This window comes from Lytechinus pictus, chromosome 7, assembly GCF_037042905.1.
Source record: "Lytechinus pictus isolate F3 Inbred chromosome 7, Lp3.0, whole genome shotgun sequence".
Classification (NCBI taxonomy): Eukaryota; Metazoa; Echinodermata; class Echinoidea; order Temnopleuroida; family Toxopneustidae; genus Lytechinus; species Lytechinus pictus.
Genome location: NC_087251.1, coordinates 2789800 through 2814906, shown reverse-complemented (window position 1 = coordinate 2814906; position 25107 = coordinate 2789800). Strand labels below are relative to the sequence as shown.

Below are 25107 nucleotides of genomic sequence, written 5' to 3'. Positions count from 1 at the left end.
GTTATGCATACAACTGAAACATGAAAAATAAGCGAAACTTTAAATCCAATTTTGATGAAATTTTCAGCATTATGCTTGTTTGATTTTTCTATATTGATTAAAATCAACATTTTTCTGGGGTGGCCTTGACCTTTAATCTTAACATTGTAATCCGAGGGGACCTTAATGGCCCCCAAAAAATTTTCTATGATACATCCATTAACCCGACAGGGCCAGGCCATGTCATTCAAGACTACTATTGGGATGCATGCATGGGTATTCGGTTTAATGTGATATTACACAAGTGAACATGTATGTCAGACCCCAAATTGCTCAAAAACATGATTACATGTATAAAGCCAATGCAAATTCACGCCCAAATTTGTATCTGTATCATTATTTGTATTTTTGGTAATATTGAAAAATTATTGCAGATTTCCATTAAAAAAACAATAAAAAAGTATTTTTTTTAAATGTACATAATAATTTTTTTTTTAATAAGTTATTTAAAACAAACATTAAAAAACATTTTATACTGATGTTTTTTAATCTAATATGCTTTGATCAGAGTTCCTCAATTAAAAAAATAAGCAGTTCAAGGGCTTTATTTATAGATTTAAACCTAAACTTTTATTTCATTCATGCACTAAAATTGGCATAATTGATTCAAATGAAATAAAGCATATTGATTCAATGAAATTAAGCTTTGAAACCTGATAGATTATGTCATTTTCTTCCATTGTGCAAATTCTCCCCCCCCCCCTAGAATGAAAAGATTCAAAATACCCCGGACTACATACATGTATGAGGAATAAATTACAAAATGTCAACTTACTTTAATGTTCTTTTTGGGGGGCATTCCATTTCCATGATTTAGTAATTTTGGGGAAAATATGGACTTTTCTGTTGGAAATTCAGTACCGAAAATTGTAGTCATCTCTTAATACTTCCTCCAAAAATGTATTTGAAACATCAAGAGCTTAAATCATCCTGTATTATTAATTGATTTACAGAAAATTGCAATATTCGTTGCATCTCACAGGAAGCATGTACCAAAAGACTTCATTTAAACACATTTACGATCGTGGTCCTGTTTATACTTCCCCAGAAACCCTGATTCTGGTCAAACAAAGTTTAGAAACACACCTTTTTGTAAGTTTACGATCGGCGTTCTGAAACGTCGTCTAAATGAAAGTAAGCATTGACGCAACTGTGTTTTGGACTAATCACGTATGAAAACGCTGATTCTGGCCTGAAAAGTGGAAGCATAAACACGCCCTTTGACTATTGGGATAGGATGTGCTGTAACAGTAGGTGATGGCATAGACAACTGTATACCCTAAATAAATCACCAGGTATTTTAGGGCCGGAACAAGCTATTGTAATTTATCATCACTAATTGTCATGCTTCTTACCTTGTAAGATGGCATCAACACTTGGTAAGAAACCTTCCTCAAGACCTCCCATCACAGAGAATCCAAATCGTTGATCATTAGGTCCAATCTCTAGTATTGTTGTCATCTCTACCTCCTATAGAAAAAAGGGAAATTATCCCCATGATTCACAAAGTGAAATGTTTCATTGATACATGTAATTACATCAAGAATTTCTTGAAAAAACTAGCTGCAAGGATTAACATGATGTATTTTCCTTTGATCAATTTCATGGCCGGCCAGTGGCCAAAGAAAACAAGCCTGCACAACGCGATTCAATATAGCAGCAGTGCTGACTTTGAAAATGACTCTGAAATAATTATTCACAAAAAACAACATTTGTATAGTATGCTAGTACATGTACGTTCATTGACCCTAAATGACAATTGACCTTGATCAAGTGACCTACGACTGGATTACCCATGTCAACATTTCATTAACTTATAACATTAACTCAAAGTTAGCAATGATGGCAATTCAACGATTACCTACAACATGGCCAAAGTTCATCGACCTTAAATGACCTTCGACCTTGGTCATGTGACCTGAAACTCGCACAGTATATTCAGTGATACTTGATTACTCTTATGTCTAAGTTTTATGAACTAGGTCCATATACTTTTTAAGTTATGATGTCATTATAAAACTTAACCTTAGGTTAAGATATGATGTTGACGCCGCCGCCGCCATCAGAAAAGTGGCGCATATAGTCTCGCTCTGCTATGCAAGAAAATTTAATCAAAATTGGATGTAAAATAAGAAAGTTATGACATTTTTCAAGTTTTGCTTAATTTCACAAAACAGTTATATGCACATCCCGGTCAGTATGCAAATGAAGGAACTGATGACATCACTCACTCACTTTTTCTTTTCTATTTCATTATAATGTATGAAATATTCTCCTCATTGTCCTGTGAAACAAAGTTTTATTTGTCCCTGACTTACAGTTTAGTCAAGTTGGTCCTTATTGTCAAATTTGTAAAAAATTGAAATATTGTATAATTTAAACAATAAAAAACAAAAGAAATAGTGAGTGAGGGACATAAATTCTCTCATTTGCATGTGACTAAATTGTGCAGGTAACTATTTTGTAAAAAAAAAAAATAGTGAAACTTTAAAATGTCATAACTTTCTTATTTTACACCCGATTTTGATGAAATTTTCAGCATTATGCTTGTATGATATTTCTCTATTGATTCAAATCAACATTTTTCAAAGATGGATTTGATTTCTAAATTAAAGGACAGATAGCCAATGTTTGTAATCAGATCAGATTAACTGACATACCTGTACATGTATGTTCATGAGCAAGTTTGAATTTGATTGAGACAGAAATTGCATACCATCTACCAGGAAGGCAGTATATAAAGATGTAGATAACCAAAATTATTCTTGTCAAAGTCTAAATCTTTGGCCTTTAACGTTATGAATTACAATTGAACATCATTTTCTTGGGTGTGCATGTACATGTGAAAGAACACTTTTAATAATGACTCCCAGAATGATTTTCCCAGTCACACATGAGTGCACTAACGTTTACTATGTGTAACTGTTGTCTTATGCTTAATAACATGAGACTTATGTCTTAACAATAATTTGTATCCTCAGAGAAACAGCGCCATCTAAATCCAATTATTATTATAATTATTAACTGCACATTTCTCCAACATCCTTACAAGGACTGTCCCAAATTTTAGCATAAAACTATTGCTTTTGAAATTATCATTAAGATTCTATGAACAAAGTCAGGATACTAAATAAAAGCCTTGAGATCAATGGAGTCTGTTTATCTTGTGCTGTTTTAGCCTCCAGATGGTGCTATTACACTTAACCAAACTTGCACACAAGCTCTGCATTATTATCTGCTCTGTAAGTCTGTTTAATTATTTTCATAAGAAAATATTCCATGCATACATAGGTACATGTATTAACTTAGGATTTTAGTTAGCAAATGTTAGAATACTTGTGACTTGTGTGTATGTGAGAGTGATTTGATTGTTTGTGTGTAGAATATTCATTTTTGGTCTGTTTCTAAATCACTGCACTCTGTTTACAATACCTTTTTTCAGTGTTGAAGCTAATTGTCATCCCCATCGGCCAAATGCCAACCAAGCTAACCAAGCTAGCCAAATTGTCTTGGGCTAAGTAGGGCCGTCTGCACCAGCCAGAGTTTTCAAATCAGCGCGCTATTTCTGATCTGGCAAATTATCCCAATCTGAACAATCTCAAGATTATTTGTAATGGAGACGCATTCATCGCGCTAGTTCGCTGGATTTATCGCAAGATTGCAAGCCCAAGACAACTTGGGATTTATTTGCAAAGTAGCACGCTATTTTACGAATTATCCCGCTAATTCACAGGTGCAGACGCACTTGGGATTATTTATTAAGGGCATCACACCATTATGTATCGATGCCTTGCTCGAACATGAATCGCTCTTTTAGCAATGGTGGAGACAGGGTTTCTTGAATCTCAAGATTGAGCAAACTCTGGCTGGTGCAGCACCGCCTAGTGATTTTGATTTTCTTGCACCAAACAAAATGTGTTGAATTGGAAGGTCATGTAAGTATAGAATTGATTGGCTGTCATGGCCCAAGGCCCAGTCACAACAAACTTATTGATGAGTTTGTATTCATCATTATTTGAGTGAATTTTGAAGATTGTCAAAAATCTATACTTACATGTACTGTACATGTAGACTAAGGGTGTGTTCAATATCAATATTCAAATTGAAAGGTAAAAGACAGTCATTGCAGCAAACAATAATTTCATGAGAAAGTCTTTCAAATCAAGCTTAATTCTCAAAATATTATCATACGTGTGTACATCTACATGTAGATCTGGTTTATTAATGTAAAACCATGAAATCTTTAGCTCAAAATCGATAAATTTGATGATCACTAACACAGAAAAGCATATATGTGAGACAGTGTATTGATATTGCTTCGAAAATTTTGCTCATTTCTCAGTAAGTACGCATTTTCTTCCACAGCTTTTTGGCACATATTATACATACAAACACTTTGGTGGTAATTTCATTGGATTCTGTTCGAACTCATTTTGAGATTGTTACCACAAATGATCTTTATCTTTAAACAACAACATGAATTAAAAAAGCAATTACAAAGCGCAGAAATAATGAGAAACAAAGGGTGTGTTCAATGTCCTCCATTCCCAGTCGTAAAAATAAACATCTTTCAGATCGCGATTTGGAGGAATATTGAAACGCTAAAAAAAGTAAGTTTGGAAGGCGATCAGCTCAGATATAACGACGTTGAGCATCGCGAATGCTACAAATTGCAACACTGAACACAATTGAGTTTTGAAACGTCTGTAAATTTCCTCTCGCAGTGGAAGTCTACACAAGCATGCGTCAGAATTGACTTTTCTTGAGACTGGTCAAACTGCGCAGTAAGCTGAGCAAAGAGAGCAAGAAAATTAAAGATGATTAATGTATCAACAGCTTTATTTTTTACACTGAACGGTGTACTGAGCATGTTTGTGTTTTATAATTGCGTTTTCAATCTTGATTCATGTTGCTGTTAAAATTTGAATATCAACATTGAACACACCCTAAGTATGGGAAATTTGCCAAAAACAGGATGATCATTGCTGTTAAAGAGAAGGACATGGTAAACATATTTTACATTTTATTCTTCATGGTCAGCTGAAAAATTAGTAATGTGATGGTCTAATAATTTGCTTACAAAATTGTATAAGTCAATTTACATACCTCTACATGCTTGTTTGAGGACCAGCTACTCTCTTCATGAAGTTCAAATCCATCATTCTCATAACCTTCATTATCTTGGTTGCCATAGTGACTACCCCCATTGACAGAGATTGGCCCCAGCTTAACATCTCCATTCATCATCATGAGAAAGTGATCTCAAATCCAGCATCAATTTGCTGGTCAGTGGCTAAAAAGATATAAGATAATTATTACATTTAATTTGTCACCATGAAGAATACATGTTGCAATGACATAAGACATACATAGAGTACGTGACAGTGACATTTCTTGACCTTTCGTTGGAGAACGCGAACACTTATTTGCAACGGTAGTTGATTTTGGAAGAGACTTTTGGGCCCGTCGTCATGGTCGTAAAACTCTGTCCTGCAATGCAAATTGTGTGACATGATATTTGTTTTCGTTCGCATCTGGAACGGAAACATTCAATCTGCGTTTCGTGTGCAAAATTCTGGTTGCTACTATGGTAACAGCGATATATACGATTTAGGACGACTTTCCAAAGCCACATTTGGTTCCTCCCAGAGCTCGAGAGGCCGCCCGGGGGGCCCACTTCCATTGAAGAGTGGATACCAGGCGCGACCACGCGTAAAAAGGGAAAGAGTGGGCAAGTACGTTACGTATAGGCCTACATGTATGTAACGTTATAAGGGTGTCAAAAACGATGTTTAAAATACTGAAAAAGGAGGATATGTTTTCAATACCTGTAGGGTTTCACAAGCTAAATACTTGTTAAGAGATGCATTTTCATAATCTGAAAAGCCTTGCTTCCCTTGTTTCGGGTGCTTTTCGAAACCGCATGGTCGTGCCAGGTATCCACTCATCAATGGAAGTGGTCCCCCGGGAATTCGAATCTAATCCCCCATTTCTGGGGAAAGTAAAGCATAATGCCCATTACATTGTGTGCTAGAGGCATATCGTTTGTGTAAGAGTAAACAAAAGAAAAAACCCCGCACGTATACATGCTGTGTACATAATCAACGCATGCTAAATGGTTTCGACTAAAGGGGTGATTTGACCCATGGAATCAATTGCCAAAGATCCACCAATAATCCACATTAAATGCAATATCAATTCGATGGACTGTAATGATCTATATCTAAGCCTTAATTCAGTAACTTTTTCCTCACTCAATATGTACTCGATTTTTTTGAAAAACCACTTTCTTATCCATGTCATAATCTATTTTAGGTCCTGCATTTCGAATATCTCCAGCCATCAGTCGTAATGTACATGCATGTATGGTGCGGGTGTCGCGGGAAAGAATTTTGCACACGAAAAGCAGATCTGTATGGCCTGTAACCCCCCTGTAACACAAAGCTTAGCATTGATTGTTAGAGCAGTTTTCTACGTTTGATTCTATTGACTATAATGTACATGTACAATCAATCTTAAAAATCAAAGTGTATGATTAAACGTTAACTTTTGTGTTAGAGGACCCTAATATTAGCGTCCGTGAGGATTGCGAAAGGTGGCAATTGATTATATAGACAGCACTGGCAAAATGATGATATGGGTATAACATGGTGAGTGGAGACAAATTTCTAAATGGTCCCAAGCAAAAGCAAGTGGAGTGCCTCTGCCAGTCTTGCCTGCATTACGTGATTCAATACAGCAGCAGTGCTGACTTTGAAAACTACTATAAAATAATTATTCACAAAAAACAACTTTCATACAATGTTCATTTACCCTAAATGACATTTGACGTTTGATCATGTGACCTAAGACTTGTCATTGATGATTACCCCTATGTCCACATTTCACAAACTATATCCATAAACTTTCAACAAGAGTGTCGCTAAGGCGAGCACATAATACGCCCGTCTGTATCACGGAAAATGGAGCTATTGGTCAAGCAACAAAAGTGGAAGATGGTGACTTCACCTTGGACAAAAGGTGAAGTTGCCATCTTCCAAAAGAGCCTAGGTTACATTAAACTAAAGTTAGCGCGTTTATAAGGACTTCGAAAGGGCAAGATGAAAATATGTCAGTGTGACCTTGAACTTTAACTTTTTGACCTCAAAATTGATAGGCTTCTTGGGATCTATGCTAGTATCATACAATCCGCTGGTTAAAAAAAAAAGGAGAAAAGAGGGAGAAAGGGAGAGAAACAATGTAGTGGGAAAGAAGAAATTATTGTTCATTATAATGTTATATTATATTATAATTATGTTACATAAAAACATTTTTACATAACTTTATGAAACGTAATTTGCTCAGGGCATATGGCTTCATTGTTCCTGGTGCTCGCATTGTCTGTTTAACGAGAGACATAATCCTGTTGTACTAAAACCTCGCGTTTTCAAGTCAATATACACTAAAAATATTTCCTCACACTTCGAGTTATTGTTTTATGTAGTGACATATGCTTCTTTTTCATGACTACTTAAAGTGATTGCCCCATTTTAACGTCTTAATATAAAAAACTTTCCTGTCCGTGCTTACGTTCGCATTAGTGGATCGGTGAGATATGTCTGCTCTTCATGAATTCCTAAAATCAGTCCTTAAAATTTCCCTTTTTCTGATCTGAATATAAAAAAATTTCAGCTCGCGCTTTGCGCTCGTATCATTTGGTTAGTGAAATACGTATGGTCTTAATGCATTCCCACAAACAAGCCTTAGAATGCCCTCTTCACGTTTGAATTTTCTAAATTTTCGGCTCGCGCTTCACGCTCGCAATGTTTAATTAGTGAGATGCGTATGTTAATCATGATTACAATGACTACAATTGCTTCATCTGTTAACATGTAATTCTAACAAAATCAGCAAGCACTTGGCACTCGCATTAGATGACTATGGTGAGAAATACTCTCAAATGGATTTCTAAAATATAGTCCTTAAAATGTCCCTATTTGTGGTCAATATATAAAAAATTTCAGCTCGCGCTTCGCATCGTTTAGCGAGACAGGTACGTATCATGATTACAAAAATTTGCTTATAATGTCCCTTTTAGGTCTGAATATCAAAAATTTTCAGCTCGCGCTTCGCGCTCACATTATTTGATCAGTGAGATACATATTCATTTAATGGCGCTGTCCTTAAAATTTTTATATTAAGTCAGTAAACCTGGCAACAGCGCGTTCGCACGCTCACTAAGTGACTCAAAATTTTTGCTGGTGCCCCCCAATGCCGTGACCCACGGTACGCCACTGATCATACACACCAAATTATATGAGCCTAGGTTAAGTTAAACTGAAGTTATTATGTTTACAAGGACTGCAGAAGGGTAAGATGAAAATATGTCACTGTGACCTTGACCTTTGGACCTTAAAATCAATAAGCTTTGTGGGATTCATGCTAGTATCACACACACACCAAATTATATGAGCCTAGATTAAGTTAAACTGAAGTTATTGCGTTTACAAGGACTGCCACAGGGTAAGATGTAAACATGTCAGTGTGACCTTGACCTTAGACCTTTTGACCTCTAAATTTATATTATAGGCTTCCTGGGATCCATGCTAGTATCATACACACCAAATGATATGAGCCTAGGTTAAAGTTAAACTTAAGTTATCGTGTTTACAAGGACTGCAGAAGGGTAAGATGAAAATATGTCACTGTGACCTTGACCTTTGACCTCAAAATCGATAGGCTTCCTGGGATCCATGCTAGTATCATACACACCAAATTATATGAGCCTAGGTTAAGATGAAAATATGTCACTGTGACCTTGACCTTTGACCTTTTGACCTCAAAATCACTAGGCTTCCTGGGATCCATGCTAGTATCATACACACCAAATTATATGAGCTGAGGTTAGGTTAAACTAAAGTTATCGCGTTTACAAGGAAAAGTTAACGGACGGACGGACACCGAGCGTGATACCATAATACGTCCCGTCGAGACAGGCGTATAATAAAGTTATTATGGTAATTCAACAATTACCCCCAACATGGCAAAGTTCATTGAACTCAAATGACCTTTGACTTTGGTCATGTGACCTGAAACTCACACAGGATGTTCAGTGATACCTTTTTCAAGTTTTATGGACTAAATCCATAAACTTTCAAAGTTATGATGGTATTATTAAACAAATACCCCCAACTTAGCCAAAGTTCATTGACCCTAAGTGACCTTGGTCATTTGACCTGAAACTTAGGCAGGATGTTTTGTAATACTTAATAAACACTATCATAATCGCTAGAGGGTATTCATTTGTCTCGCAATCTACTATGGTCAACAAGGAAATTCGTGATCCATCTCCCAAAAAGTGTTCACAAGCTTTCTAGGAAATTCGTGATCACTCTCACAAAAAGTGTTCACTAGCTTACAAGTTCACGAGCTTTCGAGTGCTGCTGCAACTCTTTATCAAGTGACGAAAATTATCTGATACGGTAGTCTATTTATACCAATCCCCAGGACCGTATGCACGAATGCGGGAACAATAGGTGGGCACTGATCTGTTATGTGATTGGTCGGGCGTATATATGCAAATAAGCCGGAGGTATATGCAAATACGCCACGAGTCAGCAATACATGTATGTAAATAAGACAAAATTGGCGGGCTCACTAGTTTCCCGTAGGTGGGGGTTGACTAGCTGAGCGGTCCCTCGCTCGGTCGGGTCGGCGTGCACTGCCAGGTAAGGGGGTATTGTGCTGTCGGATGGTTCGCATCCAGAAATTGGGGATGTCGATCCCGCTGTCTCTGTTGAAGATGTTAGGACAAAGACGTATACTAATAGCCTCCTTAATCCTGAGTGTATACCAATGTCTTTCTTTGGCAACGCAATGTACACCCTTCCAATCTGGGTGGTGTTGCTTCTCCCAAGCATGTTCTGCCACCGCGGATGTGTCGGTTCGCTGTAACCGAACATCGCGCTTGTGTTCAGAAATGCATTCAATTATCGGTTGGGCTTTTTCACCGATGTAAGACCCGTCACATCCCTGGCAAGGAATGTTGTATACTACGCCATCACGTCTGTGATCAGGGATGGGGTCTTTGGGGTGCACAAGTTGTTTGTGTAGGGTGGTGTCCGCGCGGAAAACCGTTCGGATACCGTGACCTTCTAATCGGCGTTTGAGTTGTGGTGAAAGACCATCTATGTATGGCAAGACTGTGCAAGTCTTGAAAACCTTCTGATCCCTTGGCGGTTGTTTTTTCTTGAAAGTGTTCTCAATAAAACGGCGTGGGTAGCCGTTGCTGTATAAGGCGCCACGTATGTGTGATCTTTCTTTCGGGAGTTCAGGTGGGTGAGTTATAATACGTGCTTCTCTGTCGAACAGGCATTTAACAAGACCCTACTTGACTGATTTGTCATGATGAGAATCATATGGAATGTATTGGTCTGTATGAGTGGGCTTGCGGTAGACAGAGGTGGAGAGTTTCCTGCCCTCATGTCTTTGGACTAGCGTGTCAAGGGATGCTAATTTCCCTCCTTGCTCAGTCTCCAGAGTGAACTGGATGGACGGTTGCTGGCTATTCATGTATGCGAGTAGGCTGTCCGTTTCGGAACTATTCACAATTATGAAAGTGTCATCGACATATCTCTTCCACACCCGTGGCGGCATGTGGGAGGACACTTGGGCAAGGCGTTCTGTTCAAAACCTTCCATATATAGGTTAGCCAAAACCGCTAAGACTGGGCTACCCATAGCTGCTCCTTCTGTTTGTTCATAGAAAGAGCCTCTGTACAGAAAATATGTGGATCTGAGGACGAACTCCAGGAGTTCGGCTATTTGTTCAGGCATAAGTGTGGTACGTTCTGCTAATGTAGGGAGGATTGCATGCGTTACAGGGCCGTACCCTATCATGTCCAAGTTTCATTAACTACGTAACTACATGTACATGCAGGTCCAAATACTTTCTAAGTTATGATGTTGTTTCAAAACTTAACCTTCGGTTAAGATTTGATGTTGACGACGCCAGAAAAGCGGCGCCTATTAGTCTCACTCTGCTATGCAGGAGAGACAACAAAATTACCTTTTAAACTGAAAATTTAATTTTGTGACAGATTTTAACAAGGCCAGAGTTTTTTGGTGGTAACTAGTGTCCCGCCAAAATAAAGAAATAGTGTCACCAAAGACTATGAATATCAACCATTTTTCAGGCCTTATATATCAAAAATTTTATATGATAATATATTTCCAAACCTTAAATTCACAAAGAAGCATGAAAATAATAGTATATGTACCAAGCAGGATTTCACAATTTTCTTGTTTGAATTCATCAGTTAAAAACGTTATAGTCCAGGTTGCAAGAGCGCATCCATTTTGTTCTGTTTGCACCATTTACACTTATAGTTACAAGTACTCTACTGCAGAATTGCCATGTATAAATCAATCACGTCGCAAACAGAACAAAATGGATAACAAATTATGCGCTTGAATGTCAGTCATTTTCACCAGTTTATGTACATCATACTGCCATATGTGGATTCCTGTCTTATTTTTTTTCATTTCCTCAAAGAAATACAAAATAAATACTGTCCATATTTTAATTCGTCATGATGAATTAGGTCGTCTGTCGTCTCAGTTTTCTTAAGCAACGTACATGTACATGTATATGAAATGACTTATTACAAATGAATTTTGACCATGACACTAATAGCCATTGAGATATGGATAGTCTTGGTGATAATGTCTACGTTGATTATAAGGATGATGATGACGAAGAGGAAGAGGAGAAGGATGATGATGATGATGATGAGGATAATAACGATGACCACGATGATAAAGATTATGATAAGGACAATCATAGTGATAACGTTGATGATGATTATGATGAGGATAATGATTGATAATAATAATAATAATTATTACTATGGGCATTTTCACCACAGATGGACACAGAGGCAAAAAAATCAAATTGATATTCATGTCAAATGCTTTAATAAAACAAGACCTGAAGTTTCTGGGACAATTTTTTTTTCTGACTCTGCCAGCCATTTTTTATTTCAGAATGGCCGCCAAAGTATGGATAAAAATTAGTGTTGAAAATGGTATATTGATACATATTTTGTTTTGACAGATTTTTAAAGAACAGGTTTGATTATGTTTTCCCTTGTGATTTAGCTTGCTATTATAACACTTTATAAAATCCCATAGAAAGAAACACCAGTATTCATTTATCTGATAAAAAATATTGATGAAGTATGTGATATGGTATGTAACGTCAGTTACCAAAAACATGAACTTTTTTTCTCATTTCCCAGAAAAGAGGATATATTATATGAAACTTGGTAGATTTCCTCCTTAGGTAACACCCTCCCTTCGACACCAAAATGAAAAATAATCAATTAACAATCAAGCCATAGGGTACAATTAAATATGTGTACTAACAATATTTTTTGTATTATGCGCGTGTAAATACTGTAATAAATTTACGCGCTCAGCATAGGATGGAAAGCAAGATAAAAGATAAGAACAAAAGATAAGAAAAAGATAAGAACGTTTTCAGAATACCGCCCCTGGAGGCTGGAATGTGCTATCTCTTCGACTTGTTCTTTGTATTTCGTTATTATTATATTAGAGTTTAGACTTCATTTCATTTGCATAATTTAGGAATTATGTTCCACACGACCCAAATGGAAATCAGTCTGTGAACTGTTTGGGCTTTTTAACCGTGTATGAATAAAATCAATCTTATCTTATCTAATCAATCACTGAATCTTCTTCATTCTCTCGACTCACACTGCAGTCACAGCAGTTTTCACACAAAGCCATTTCTATAAAACAAGCATGCAATTTTCCTACACACAAGTCCAATGGATATATCAGAATTTTGTGATACACTCGTGCGAATTGCACGCAAGCTAAATCCCAGTTACAGTCTACGGTAGCAATCATTCGTTTATCGAATTAATAAAATAAAGTCGTAGCGCTCATTTCGCGATCAACTTCAAGTAACTTAATAATCTATTTACTAGTGATACTTCAGAGAAAAGGTCGACTAACCTGTTATAATATTGAATAAGGCAAATCCGCCGGTATCTTTAGAGACTAATAGTTCTGAAAATAAAACTTCCAAAAAGAGTCGGTTTGGTAACCTCAGCTCTCTAACTTTATACCGCTTGCAGTTTGCGCAGCCTACGTTATATATAGCTAGCTAGCCTCCGAAACCGGAACATATTCTCCAAAAAAGGCGCAAACAAATAAAATGAAAACTTAGGGAATAATGGAAATTTGTCTCAAGACCCTAGACTATATATTTTACTCAAGTAAAAAAAAAAGACTTTTATATTTGAAAGGGTACTACTAGTAGTGACTTCTTCATATTTTCGTGACTTTGCTTTAGCTTGCTTTATTTGCTCGCGTAATCAGTTAGCTTTAGACATCTCAAAGCAATTTGGGACAGGCTCTGTCTAGCTCACTCGCCCCCCCCCCCTTTAATATAACACAGAATTCCTTGTCAGTGACCCACTCAGTATTGCAGAGGGACTAGGTGATCGTTATTTAGACTTAAATTTATAATTTGTTTCTCAAATGAAACCCTAAATTAGAATACTGTTTTTCATTAATTTGATGAGAGGACAGATATATAGGCCTACGGGGCGATCGACATAATAGTCAATCCACTGGTAGATCCAGGGGGCACATCCAGCTCGCCCCCCCCCCCCTTGAGAGCCATAATAAAAAAAAATTAATGTAAATATGCCATACGCATTTTGACCCAAGTGTACCCCCTCCCTGAAATCAAAGACCTATTTTTCCTTTTTTTTTGCTTGTCAAATTTTATCGGGAAAATGTGCCCCGCCACCCCTTTGGAAAATCCTGGATCCGCCCCTGAGTCAATCCAAAGTAAGTCTATTAAAACGTTTATTACATTTTTAGAAAGGGACATCTGCAGAGGAAAGGAAAACATGGTAAAAATTTTTTAGAATACTATAGATAGAAATCAAATTTCGAAGAATCTCAGCACAAACTGAGAATTTTTTTTTTTTGCATATTATGAAATTGATAAAAATTGTTTTAAAAAAAATCTGGAACTGAGGTCGAAATTCCATATTAGGTTTCTGTCAACTGATGTCCCCCACTCCAAGTTCAACGCGGGAGCATCAGAAAAAATAGAATGTATGCCATAATGGGTCCAGAATCTGATGTGGTTACCACTACCAGGAAAGCGTACCAAAAAGACCTTAGGCTTAGTAGGCCTATACAGCATTTGATAAATGTCACCAATAACATACTTTTTCCCTGGGCCTAGAAGCGTGGAAGTAGAGACCATCGTCTTCTGATCGACCTCTGGGACCGACCTCCTCCCTATTTTATGATAGAATAATATTATATACCGTACCCCCCTTATGTCAGTGTATTCGATCATTAGGTCTGAAAGCCGAGACTACGTCGGAATCCGCCTCCTCTCGATATATATATATCTCGCTTTTACTTTATTTTCGAGTCCAGCCACAGCTCACGTCACGGAGCGAGGCCGTGCCGAGCTTGGTAATTCTAGTATAAACCTTATCATGGACCTAGGCTAGGCCTAGGGTCCATGACCTTATTAAGTATTAAATAATTTAAAACCTGTAACCAAATTAAATCGGCATAATCAAGTCAATGTACAGCACAAGTGAAGAGCCGGGACAAGAGCACAGCCAGGTTGATTTCGGCAACATGTCCATAAGTATTTTGAATATAGGAAATATATGTCACGATTAGTCTTCATTCAGACGAGGTGGCCGAGTGGTTAAGGCGATGGACTGCTAATCCATTGTGCTCTGCACGCGTGGGTTCGAATCCCATCCTCGTCGAGTTTTTTTTTTTTTTACTGTGGAGATAAATTTGGAAAAAATTCACGGTTATTAACTCAAGTAGTAGTAGTAGGATGGGGGGTCGAGTGTCCATTGTCTTTGGATTACATGGGCCTGGCCACGGAGGATTATCTTGTGTTACTGGGCCGGGGTGCTGCATGTGACAATGCTCAGCACCCCCAGTAACAATAGACTAATCCTCCGTGGATTGGTCCCTCATTGGATTACACTAAAAATATAAATTCAATAGTTGTAATCATCTTCTATTTTGTTCTCTATAATATTTCCTAACATTTGTACCCTTGTACTAAAAAGTGATGAAACTTCGCTTGTAAATTTTTTCCAAATGGCTTTCTAAAGATCGTCCGGACAAACAACTGGGTATAGTGGTAGCAGTACACTGCAAAAAAAAAAACCGGCAAAAAACACAGGTGTTGATTTAACACCAGCTCGATCTTTATCGATCCACATCAGAGAATAATGGTTTAACACTAATTGGTGTTGCTATTAATGCCAAATTATTGCCGTTAGCCCGTAACGCCAAACCGGTGTTTTTGCAGTGTATAGTTGTTGTTGTTGTAGAAGCAGTATTTGGCACAGTATTTTATTACTATTATCATTATTTTGGTTTAACTTGAAGTTTTTTGTGGATCTTCTCTTTATTATCTCGCGGGCCGCAATTTCAGAGCCCAGGCAACAGATGTAAGACGTTACAGAAATACAAACCCGGATACAAATACAATTTTATTGGTTTAGTTCCCCGTTTAGTTACTCGCGACTGGATCATCAGAGCCAAATCAGAGATCATGCAGTACTCGGAGATCAGAGCATGAATGCTCCCTCTAACTGAATATACGTCACAGTCTTTATTGTAAAAAAAAAATCAGACGGGCACACACCACTAACTTTTTCCCCATAGACTCATGTGTTCAATGGGATTTGAAAAAAAAATCGCCAAAAATAAGTCTTAAAGGTCAAGTCCACCCCAGAAATATGTTATTTGAATAAATAGAGAAAAATCAACCTAGCAGAACACTGAAAATTTCATCAAAATCGGATGTAAAATAAGAAAGCATGGCATTTTAAAGTTTCGCTTATTTTTTCACAAAACAGTGATATGCACAACTCAGTGACATGCAAATGAGAGAGTCGATGATGTCGCTCACTATTTCTTTTGTTTTTTATTGTTTGAATTATACAATATTTAATTTTTTACAGATTTGACAATGAGGTTCAACTTGACTGAACCAAATAGAATTAAACAATCCGAATTCCACATGTTCAGGAGGAATTAATCGTTGTCTCACTTGACAATGAGGACAAAATTAGAATATTTCATATAATAATATACAAAAGAAATAGTGAGTGGATGACGTCATCAGTCTCCTCATTTGCATACTTACCAGGATGTGCATATATATAACTGTTTTGTGAAATTAAGCGAAACTTTAAAATGTCATAACTTTCTAATTTTACATCCGATTTTAATGAAATTTTCAGTGTTATGTTTGTTGGATTTTTAAAATTGACAAATTACTTCTCTCCCATGGGAATGAACAGATCCAGTAGTAATCCCTCTCATTGGGCAATCCTCCATATTTATTATGATGCACACGATTTGTCAAAGGGCGATTCCACACTAGAACTTCAAAAATTTCAACATGCTTTCAATTTTTTTTTTCATAAGTCTTAAGTAATGTAATATTTTACTATGATACCTAAATCTTATGAAAATTATGAGTTTTAACCAAAAGTGAAGTCATATTATTTTTTTGGGGGGGAAACAATGGAATTTTCAATTTTCAATAATTTTTATGATTAAATATCAAGTACAAATACTGCCTGAAACCATTATTGGAAAAGCACGAGAAGATTGAAAATATTGCAGGTCAATGGAATAATGTATCATTGATGGTTCCAAATAATATCTACAACATTTCATGATCCATAATAAGGGCAGCCTGATTTTTCCGAACCTTTTTTTGGCAATGTCCCGTACGACACATGAAAATGCAAAAGTTTTTCCTGCACTTTTATATTTGATGATGCAATCTTACAATATCAGTTTCTCTATCTTTGACCCATGGGTGATCGATTTATCCTATATTAGATTTAATTACTGCCCTTCATTTTTCAATAATTGTCCTATTAAAAGTTGTCCTATTTCAATTTAAGTAATTGATTTGACATTAATTGAACTGAATAGGTGTTTTTTTCTCCATAGAACATGAAATACGCGATTCTAACCATTTTAATTGACTTCATGTAGGCCTATTCTTTTGTGAATCCCTTCAGCTAAACTGGTGATTTTCACTGGTCAGAGCTGGTTAATTTCTTTGTCATTGAGCATATAAAGAAAACCTTTATAATTAATTTACCCTATAGCATGGAAGATTATTTCCTCTTGCATGCTATTGTGAAATCATTATAAGATGTAAAACAATGTATATATATATTTACATATCAATCATCTATTTGGACCTCCCTTGATGATCACTATAACTTGTTTATATACAGTATTGAAACTCCTTACTTTTCTCAAGTTGTAAAAAAAATCTGGAAATAAGACAAACCATTTGCAATGGTTTCATGAAATGCAGAAAAGTTTTAAAAAGTAAAATCGCATTTCTTTAGAAAAAAAAATATTTTGTGGAATTACAAGAGACAGTTGTGACATATATATACATTTTATATGAAAAATCATAACATTTTAGCCCCATAATTTATACAAGCACAGTTTCATTCATTCATGGTTTAAATAGTGTATAAGAAATCATCACTTAATTCACTAAAATTGAACTTCACACAAAACCTCAAGTTTTTTAGCTCTTAAAAATTCTGTGAAGCATTTTACATTTCCCATCATGACAAAATGATGATATATTGCTCCCAATCGTATATATAACGGATAGAATGAGGTTACTTAATTATATCGTCCTGAATGACTACTTAATGAGGCTTTTCATTAAAAAGGAAGAATTTAGGGGCAATGCTCCCTTTCTGATTGATAAATAGTTCGTTGTATTGTACGGGCTGTCCAGTAAAACATGCAAGTGCCTGTACAACACACAAGTGTCCCGTACGACACAGTATTTTGTTTATGATATATTGACAGAAATATTCAGCCAATAGCGGTTTCTAACATAATAAATGTCTTTAGTTTGATAGGATTATCATTATCATCAGCCAAATAAAGTGATTGAAGAAGTCAAAGAGACATAAAGTAAGAAAGTTTGGCTTCAATTTAGAGATGTCCGTATATACGACACATTTTGAGTGTCCCGTACTCCACAATGATCTCGAAAATTTAAATTTGCTGTATTCATGAATGTTTATTTTGCTTTCTTTCATATGTGTTTGTTCTTGGATAATTGAATATCAATTTTAGTTTTTATAAAAATTATCTGGCCAACTCACAGACTTTAGAGTACAAACTTTAGGTTACTAAGCCACTTATTCTGTGTCCCGTACGACACATTACTATTTCAAATCTGTATTATACATGATGATAATTCAAGTCATGTTAAGTCTTAGTTTTCCTAACACTCTGGTATAGTACTTGATGATCACCTTAAGTTACAGGAATATTTTTTTGTTTTTCTTGTCGAAAAACTGTAAAATGTTCTCTAAATGTCCCGTACGACACGTATGGAATCACCCTAAAAGGTCAAGTCCACCCCAGAAAAATGTTGATTTTAATCAACAGAGAAAAATTAAACAAGCATAACGCTGAAAATGTCATCAAAATCGGATGGAAAATAAGAAAGCTACGACAATTTGAAGTTTCACAAAACAGGTATATGCCCAACTCAGTGGCATGCAAATGAGAGAGTCGATGATGTCCTTCACTCACTATTTCTTTTGGTTTTAATTGTTTGAATTATACAATATTTCATTTTTTTTTACAAGAATTTGACAAGAAGGTGTAACTTGACTAAACCATGAAGTATTTAACAATGCTCATTCCACATGTTCAGGGTAGAATTAATAATAATTTTACTTGACAATGAGGAAAAAATTAGAATATTTCATATTTCATATAATAAAATACAAAAGAAATAGTGAGTGGATTATGTCATAAGTCTCCTCATTTGCATACTGACCAGGATGTGCATATAACTGTTTTGTGAAATTAAGAGAAACTTTAAAATGTCATATAACTTTCTTATTACATCCGATTTTGATGAAATTTTCAGTGTTATGCTTGTTTGATTTTTCTCTTTTTATTCAAATCAACTTTCGGTTGGGGTGGACTTGTCCTTTAAATTTGAACATTGTATAACTTATGGAAATAAGTACAAACAAACAAACAAGTTTCCTCTTCCTTTTTTCTTCCTATCCCCCTTTTTGTCTTTCTTTCCTGCTATTTTTTATTTTGTTTTGCTCCGCCATAGCCCCTCGCCCCCTGGATCCACCTATGGGTTTGAATGAAAAGAAAAAAGAGAATTTACAGTATTTATAGTTAATAGACAAATATAAGGTTTTTTGTTTATCAAACACATTCAATCAAAATATTATGAGAAATCAGGATGGGTTTGAAACCCTTTTCACTTATAAAATCACATAAACATAAAAAAATTATTTGGACATCGATTTTTTTTTAAATCTATGATTTTGGTTGATATTTTCAACACCGCAAATACATTTAAATGCTAAATTTCTTGACCCAGAAATAATCTAAGTTGATGAACATTCTCTTTGGTCGCACACCACTAATGTGATCCGGTAATTTCGGGATTCCCCTTTAGACCCGTACCTACAATGACGTAATGGTTAGAAAAATATTCATATAAAATCAATGGTGCATACCCGAACAATATAATTTGGTACAAACGTATTATAGCCTCATAAAGGCCTAACCCATGCAACCACTGCGAGCTTTGTACATTACTCCCGCGCTCAATCTTAATTTGGCAATGAACCTAACTTTTTTTATTTTTTGTTCAAGGGGTAGCCCCCACTTAATTCTGAAGTTTTAAGTACATCTTAGTTTTTTGTTTTTACAAACAAGATTAGATATCTGATATGGCAGGCGTGTGTCCAGGATTCTGCACCCGGGGGCCCGACCTGATTTTGGTGCCCTTGTGTACTTTTCGAAAAATGATGCCCCCCCCATGAACATGAACCATGAACACGATGGGTATCTAAATAAACATTTTATGCGAGCGTGTAGTGCGAGCTGAAAAAAATTGATGTTTTGACTTAAAATTTGGACATTCTAAGTACTTTTAGTATTATGAACAAGATGGGTATCTAATTATAGGCGAGTGCGAAGCCCAAGCTGAAAATTTTTGATATTCCAAACCCCAAACTGGACAATCTAAGCACATTTTGTAACCATGAACAGGATGGGTATCTACATGTGTATAAATTATTCAAACGAGCGCGAAAATTTTTGATATTTTGACGTTAGCTTTGGACATTCTATGTACTTTAAGTAATCATGCACAAGATGAATATCTAATTATAGGCTCGCGCAAAGCGCGTGCCGAAAATCTTTGATATTCCGACCCAAAACTTGTGATTCTAAGCACTTTTTGTGACCCTGAACAGCTAGGATGGGTATCTATATAAATGATTTATGCGAGCGCGTAGCGCGAGCTGAAAAACTCTGATATACCGTGTTTACACTTATACCGTGTTTACACTTAATCGGCATTTGAATCGGCTCGCGGTTCTGAACCGCGAGCCGATGCAGCATCGGCTTTTTCATAGCGTGTAAACGCGAGTAACTTGCATCGGCTCGCGGTTCAGATTTTGCACCACCAAAACTTGGACATTCTAAGCACTTTTGATAATCATGGAAAGGATGGGTATCTAACTAAACATTTTATGCGAGCACGAAGCGCGAGCTAAACATTTTCATTTTTTTATAGACCCGATTTTTTTAATTTTCCTATTATTCCCCTTCCCTTATTTTATTCACATTTCTTTTTCTTTTAACTTGCTCTAATGTTTCTCTTCTTCCTTTTTTCTCACTGTTTTTTATTCTTCGCGTAGCGCAAAGACCGCGGCGGGTGGGGTCCAGGGAGCAAAGCCACTGGCAGCTTCAGAATTCTGATATTTCCAGAGGGTATTTTGTATAAGAAAATATTATTTATCTGAAATCAACATTCTAAAATTGTCAAGTTAATGTCATTACATTTTTTTGTTTAAAGATATAAGACCGGGCAACAACCAATAACCATGTTTTTTTTTCTTTTAGATATATATAAAATTAAAAAAATATATATCACTGATGATGTACCATATAAACCTAAAGTGCAATAATTAATCGTGCTGTATAATAATTTTGATAGTTCTTATTCGATTTTATTTTATTAATTCCCAAGTAGGCCATTTCATGTAGTTTTTCTATTTTCTTTGAAATTTGTATGCAATCAACCGAATTGAATTTGACAGTGGCAAATGAGGGGTTTTTAGGAAAAGTGATGAAATGCGAGATTGGCCTAGCGCAGAGAGTGAGCTTCGAAAGTTGGGCGCATTTTCAGACGCAAATTCTGAATATTTTTGTGTTTCCTGCATGTCTTTTCACTACGAATAGTAACTATTTGTTAATTTCTTATAATATTGCATTATGAAGGGTAATAAGCAGATTCCCGAATTATATAATGGAAAGATTTGATGTAAACCTCTTTCATTTTGGTGCGGAAAAAAATGCTTATCAATTTTTTTCTGAACAAAATCGTATAAGAAACAAGTTTAAACTTTGTGTACTATTTTCCATAGTAAAAATTGAAATTTTTCGCTATTTTATATAGGTTTCAAATGTTCTTGTTTCAGTTGTTCATTAGGCCTACACTTGTTATCGTTTATCCCTTTCCTTTCCTCTTTCTTCTATCTTTATTCCTTTCTTTCTCCTCATTTTCTTTCTTTTTTTCTCATTGTTTCGCTCTTTCTTTCTTCCTTCCTTCCTTCCTTTTTTCCTTACTCTTTTTTTTTGGGAGGGGGGACTTTCCCCCACCTGAAATTTTGGGGGACGCGTCCCCCCCCCCCCGCTTCCGCCGCCTTTGTGAAATATTCATCTGCGTGAAGTAGTTGTGTGTTTTGTAGTAAATAAGTTGAGCAAATTAGCTATTTTTAAGTGATTTCTGATAGAAAATATATTTATTTAGGCTTATCCGCGAGCGAGCGAGCGCTAATTTCTGTTGAAATGGCATCCTTTCGAAATGTTGCAAGCGCGATTGGCAAGCTTAAACTTTTGGACATTGTAATAAGACATGAACATTCCGAGCAGTTTTTCTAATCTCGAAAAGATGTGTATCTAACTTAAGAAAATTTAATATACTGACCAGAGTAACTTCTTGAGGACTGCATTTAGTGACTCATGAATAGGATACATATCACAAATCGAATAATGCGAGTGCGAAGTGCGAGCTGAAAATTTGCGATCATATTCAAACTTGAAGACTAGACATTAACCAGGAACAGTATGAGTACCTTATTAAACAACATTAATTGATGCGAGCGCGAAGCGTGATCTAAACAAATTTGTAATTATCTAACCTAAAATGCATTATGTTTTACTTAAAGAAGGACATTTTATTATGGAAAAGGGCACAATTTTATTAATTTTTTAAGAAAATATATTTTCCATTCTTAGCATTTGTTGTAACCAGAAATAGAATGATTTCCTTATTAAACAATAATTGAGAACGCGAGCCCCAAATTTTTGATATTCCAACCTGAAAACAGGATGAGCACCTTACTTACCCACATTTTGTGATTTTGTAACCTGATATGTATGTTTTGCTGAAAAAAGGGTATTTCATTTTGAAAAAGGGCACATTTCATTTAAAAAAGGCATTTTCCATTTTGAAAAAAAAAAAAACACTTTTTTCCTGCGGAGAATGGGAGGGGGCAAGTGCCCCAGACTGTCCCTCCCCAGTTCTGCCACCCCTGAAATCGTTAAGGAATATGCGGATTCAATCGGATATAGTTTTTCTCGTTTTACTCAAATATTATTCCAAAATACTCCAATGATTTATTTTCTTGTTTAATGCAAGATTTTGACCTGTCATATACTTATCCCATGAGTAATTGATTTCAACCATGAATGATTAATAGAAATGAAATAGATAAATGCAACAATAAATCACTAATCAAATTAATGATTCATAAATAAAATCCTAAATTTTTGCGCGCACATTCATGCCAATCCTCCCGCGTGAAGCGCTCTTTTTTCGCGCACCAAACATTAATACAGGCGCGCCTGTATATGGGCATATGCAGATATATTTTGATTGGGAGCAGGTGCTGCGTGCTTCATTTGTTTACATACAGAAGAAACAGTTTTGGTTATCTTTCCGAATTTTTTAAATCAAATTATCAAATCCACTTTCTCTTTAGAATGGAGGATATGACAGAACTACCAAATGAAAACCCGATGCTGGAAAGCGGAGAGAATGAAGGAAACCCAATCAGGTATCCTCCTAGACAATTTGCAGCCACACCCGATCCTGAAAACCCTCACAGAGTTTTGAGAATGGATGATCATGGCGGTGTGGATGGTGAAGAACTAAGGATTGCACGGGATCGAAACAACGTGCCTGAAATCACCATCGAGTCAATGACTTCAACCACCGAGGAGTCAAAAGATGATAACAATGCGCATGATGGGGGAGATGAAGAGGAGGAACAACAAAGCGTGGTGAGAGATAAAAAAGAATCTGAAGAGAAGGAAAACACGGAAAATGAATCCCAAAGGTGAGTTAATGGTTCCGTAGTAGAATCACTCTTCACGATGGGGTGTCTGGTAGACCTATATCATGAGGCTTGTTTATGCCTAACATTTTTTCTTTTTGTAGACATCTAGATCTACTGGAGCCTAGACTATCTATGCCCCGTATTTCCCACTAGGAATTATTTTTCAGGGATCTCAAAAGAAGGGGAGGGGACACGGGCCGGATGTGCACCCACCGTGATCCGCCTATGCTCCTGTGTGCACCTTTTGGAAGATGAACGAGGATGCCGCCGCGCAACTTTTTGCATACCCGTCTGATTTCTTTCTCAACTTTGTTTTAGGCACACTTTTTGTTTTGTTGGGATTTATTTAGGACCCGCATAGCTTTAGAACACACTACCATACAGATCTAGGGCCTACTATATTTTTGCTTTAAACGTCGACTTCCTATACTAATTATTTTGCAGTATTGGCCAAGCATTTTTTTCTCCTTTTACCATCCCCGGTGTTGTTCTCCTTCTATGGTTGTCTTTTATTTTTCTTTTAACAGGTTAGATTTTGGTAAACCGGTTGAAAGAGTAGCATCTCCGATGAAGCCACGACCATCGTCTCCGATTCCTGGACGACGACCTCAGATCCCATTAATGGCTTTAGTGGTTGGAGCAGCCGTGGAGAAAAATAGACTGGATGATACCTTAGGGAGCGACGAAGCCATTTATCAACAATCAGCGTCCAAATACAACTCTCTTTTGAATCCACGCGGTATTTTCTTTAAAAATAAATATATATATTGTGTACAAGTTGTCAGGATAGTGTTCAATAAAGCTGTTCGTAAGAACAAGAAAATTTCTTAAATTCGAGGTCGGGGGAGCATATCATTACTATTTCTGTCCGAATTTTTTTGGATCTGACAACTTTCCTTGATATTGATTGCCTGAGAAGCGTTGTTACCCCGGGGTGTTTCTATGGTAACTGTCAGATAAAATAGTCCGACAAGTCCTATATCATGGAATGCTCCAACAAGTCACTATGGCACATGTCGTGCTTAAATTCATTATTAGTTTAAGTTATAAATACCATTATCAAGAGCAGCTAAAACGTCATTAAAAAGAAACAGTAAGTGGTATAAAAAAAATCGGCCCTCTCAACCTCAAGAGTTCTGTTTGCCTCGTGATGTAAACGCCACACCCCTTTCCTGCATGGTTAGTGTGTTGTTTTGACTTGGCACAATCACTACCTTATCAAAAACACAAAACGTCACCCTCATCTTTCTTATCTCGATCTGAAGCCTGGGTATAAATAATAGGGACCAGCTCATAAACTATGAAGGGCAGCGATCCTGACGGGGGGGGGGGGGGGGGGGGGTGGCGGGTTTTTTTAGGCGACATGTACCCGGTATAATTTATGTAGGCATAGCCGTTTTTGCTTTGTTAACATTGTTATAAATTATTTTACTTCCCATCATTATTGGTGATGATGAGTCACTCGGCTAAAAATCAGTATAATACAATGAAAGAATGAATTTATTAATTAATGTTTTCCATTGTTTTCTTCAATGTGCGAAGACAAC

General features: G+C 36.3%; 1 protein-coding gene and 1 non-coding gene across 2 annotated transcripts; one reads left to right on the top strand and one right to left on the bottom strand.

Annotated features, from left to right (window-relative positions):
• Positions 1-476: 476 nt before the first annotated feature.
• LOC129264065 (uncharacterized) lies at positions 477-13183 on the bottom strand. The gene is made up of 3 exons (XM_054901935.2): positions 13059-13183; positions 5146-5332; positions 477-1509 (listed from the first exon to the last, which is right to left on the bottom strand). The coding sequence occupies exons 2-3, from the start codon at positions 5287-5289 to the stop codon at positions 1375-1377; spliced, it is 279 nt and encodes a 92-aa protein (XP_054757910.1). The 5' UTR covers positions 5290-5332; positions 13059-13183; the 3' UTR covers positions 477-1374.
• Positions 13184-14772: 1589 nt separating this feature from the next.
• Positions 14773-14854, top strand: TRNAS-GCU (transfer RNA serine (anticodon GCU)). Its single transcript has one exon. It is a non-coding gene; the product is annotated as a tRNA-Ser (tRNA).
• The last annotated feature ends 10253 nt before the right edge of the window (positions 14855-25107 follow it).

Coding starts and splice junctions, on each gene's coding strand:
- LOC129264065 (XM_054901935.2), bottom strand. CDS start 5,289: ATGATGATGAATGGAGATGTTAAGCTGGGGCCAATCTCTGTCAATGGG. Junction 1,510..5,145: donor CCTCAAACAAGCATGTAGAG/GTATGTAAATTG, acceptor TTTTTTCTATAG/GAGGTAGAGATGACAACAAT.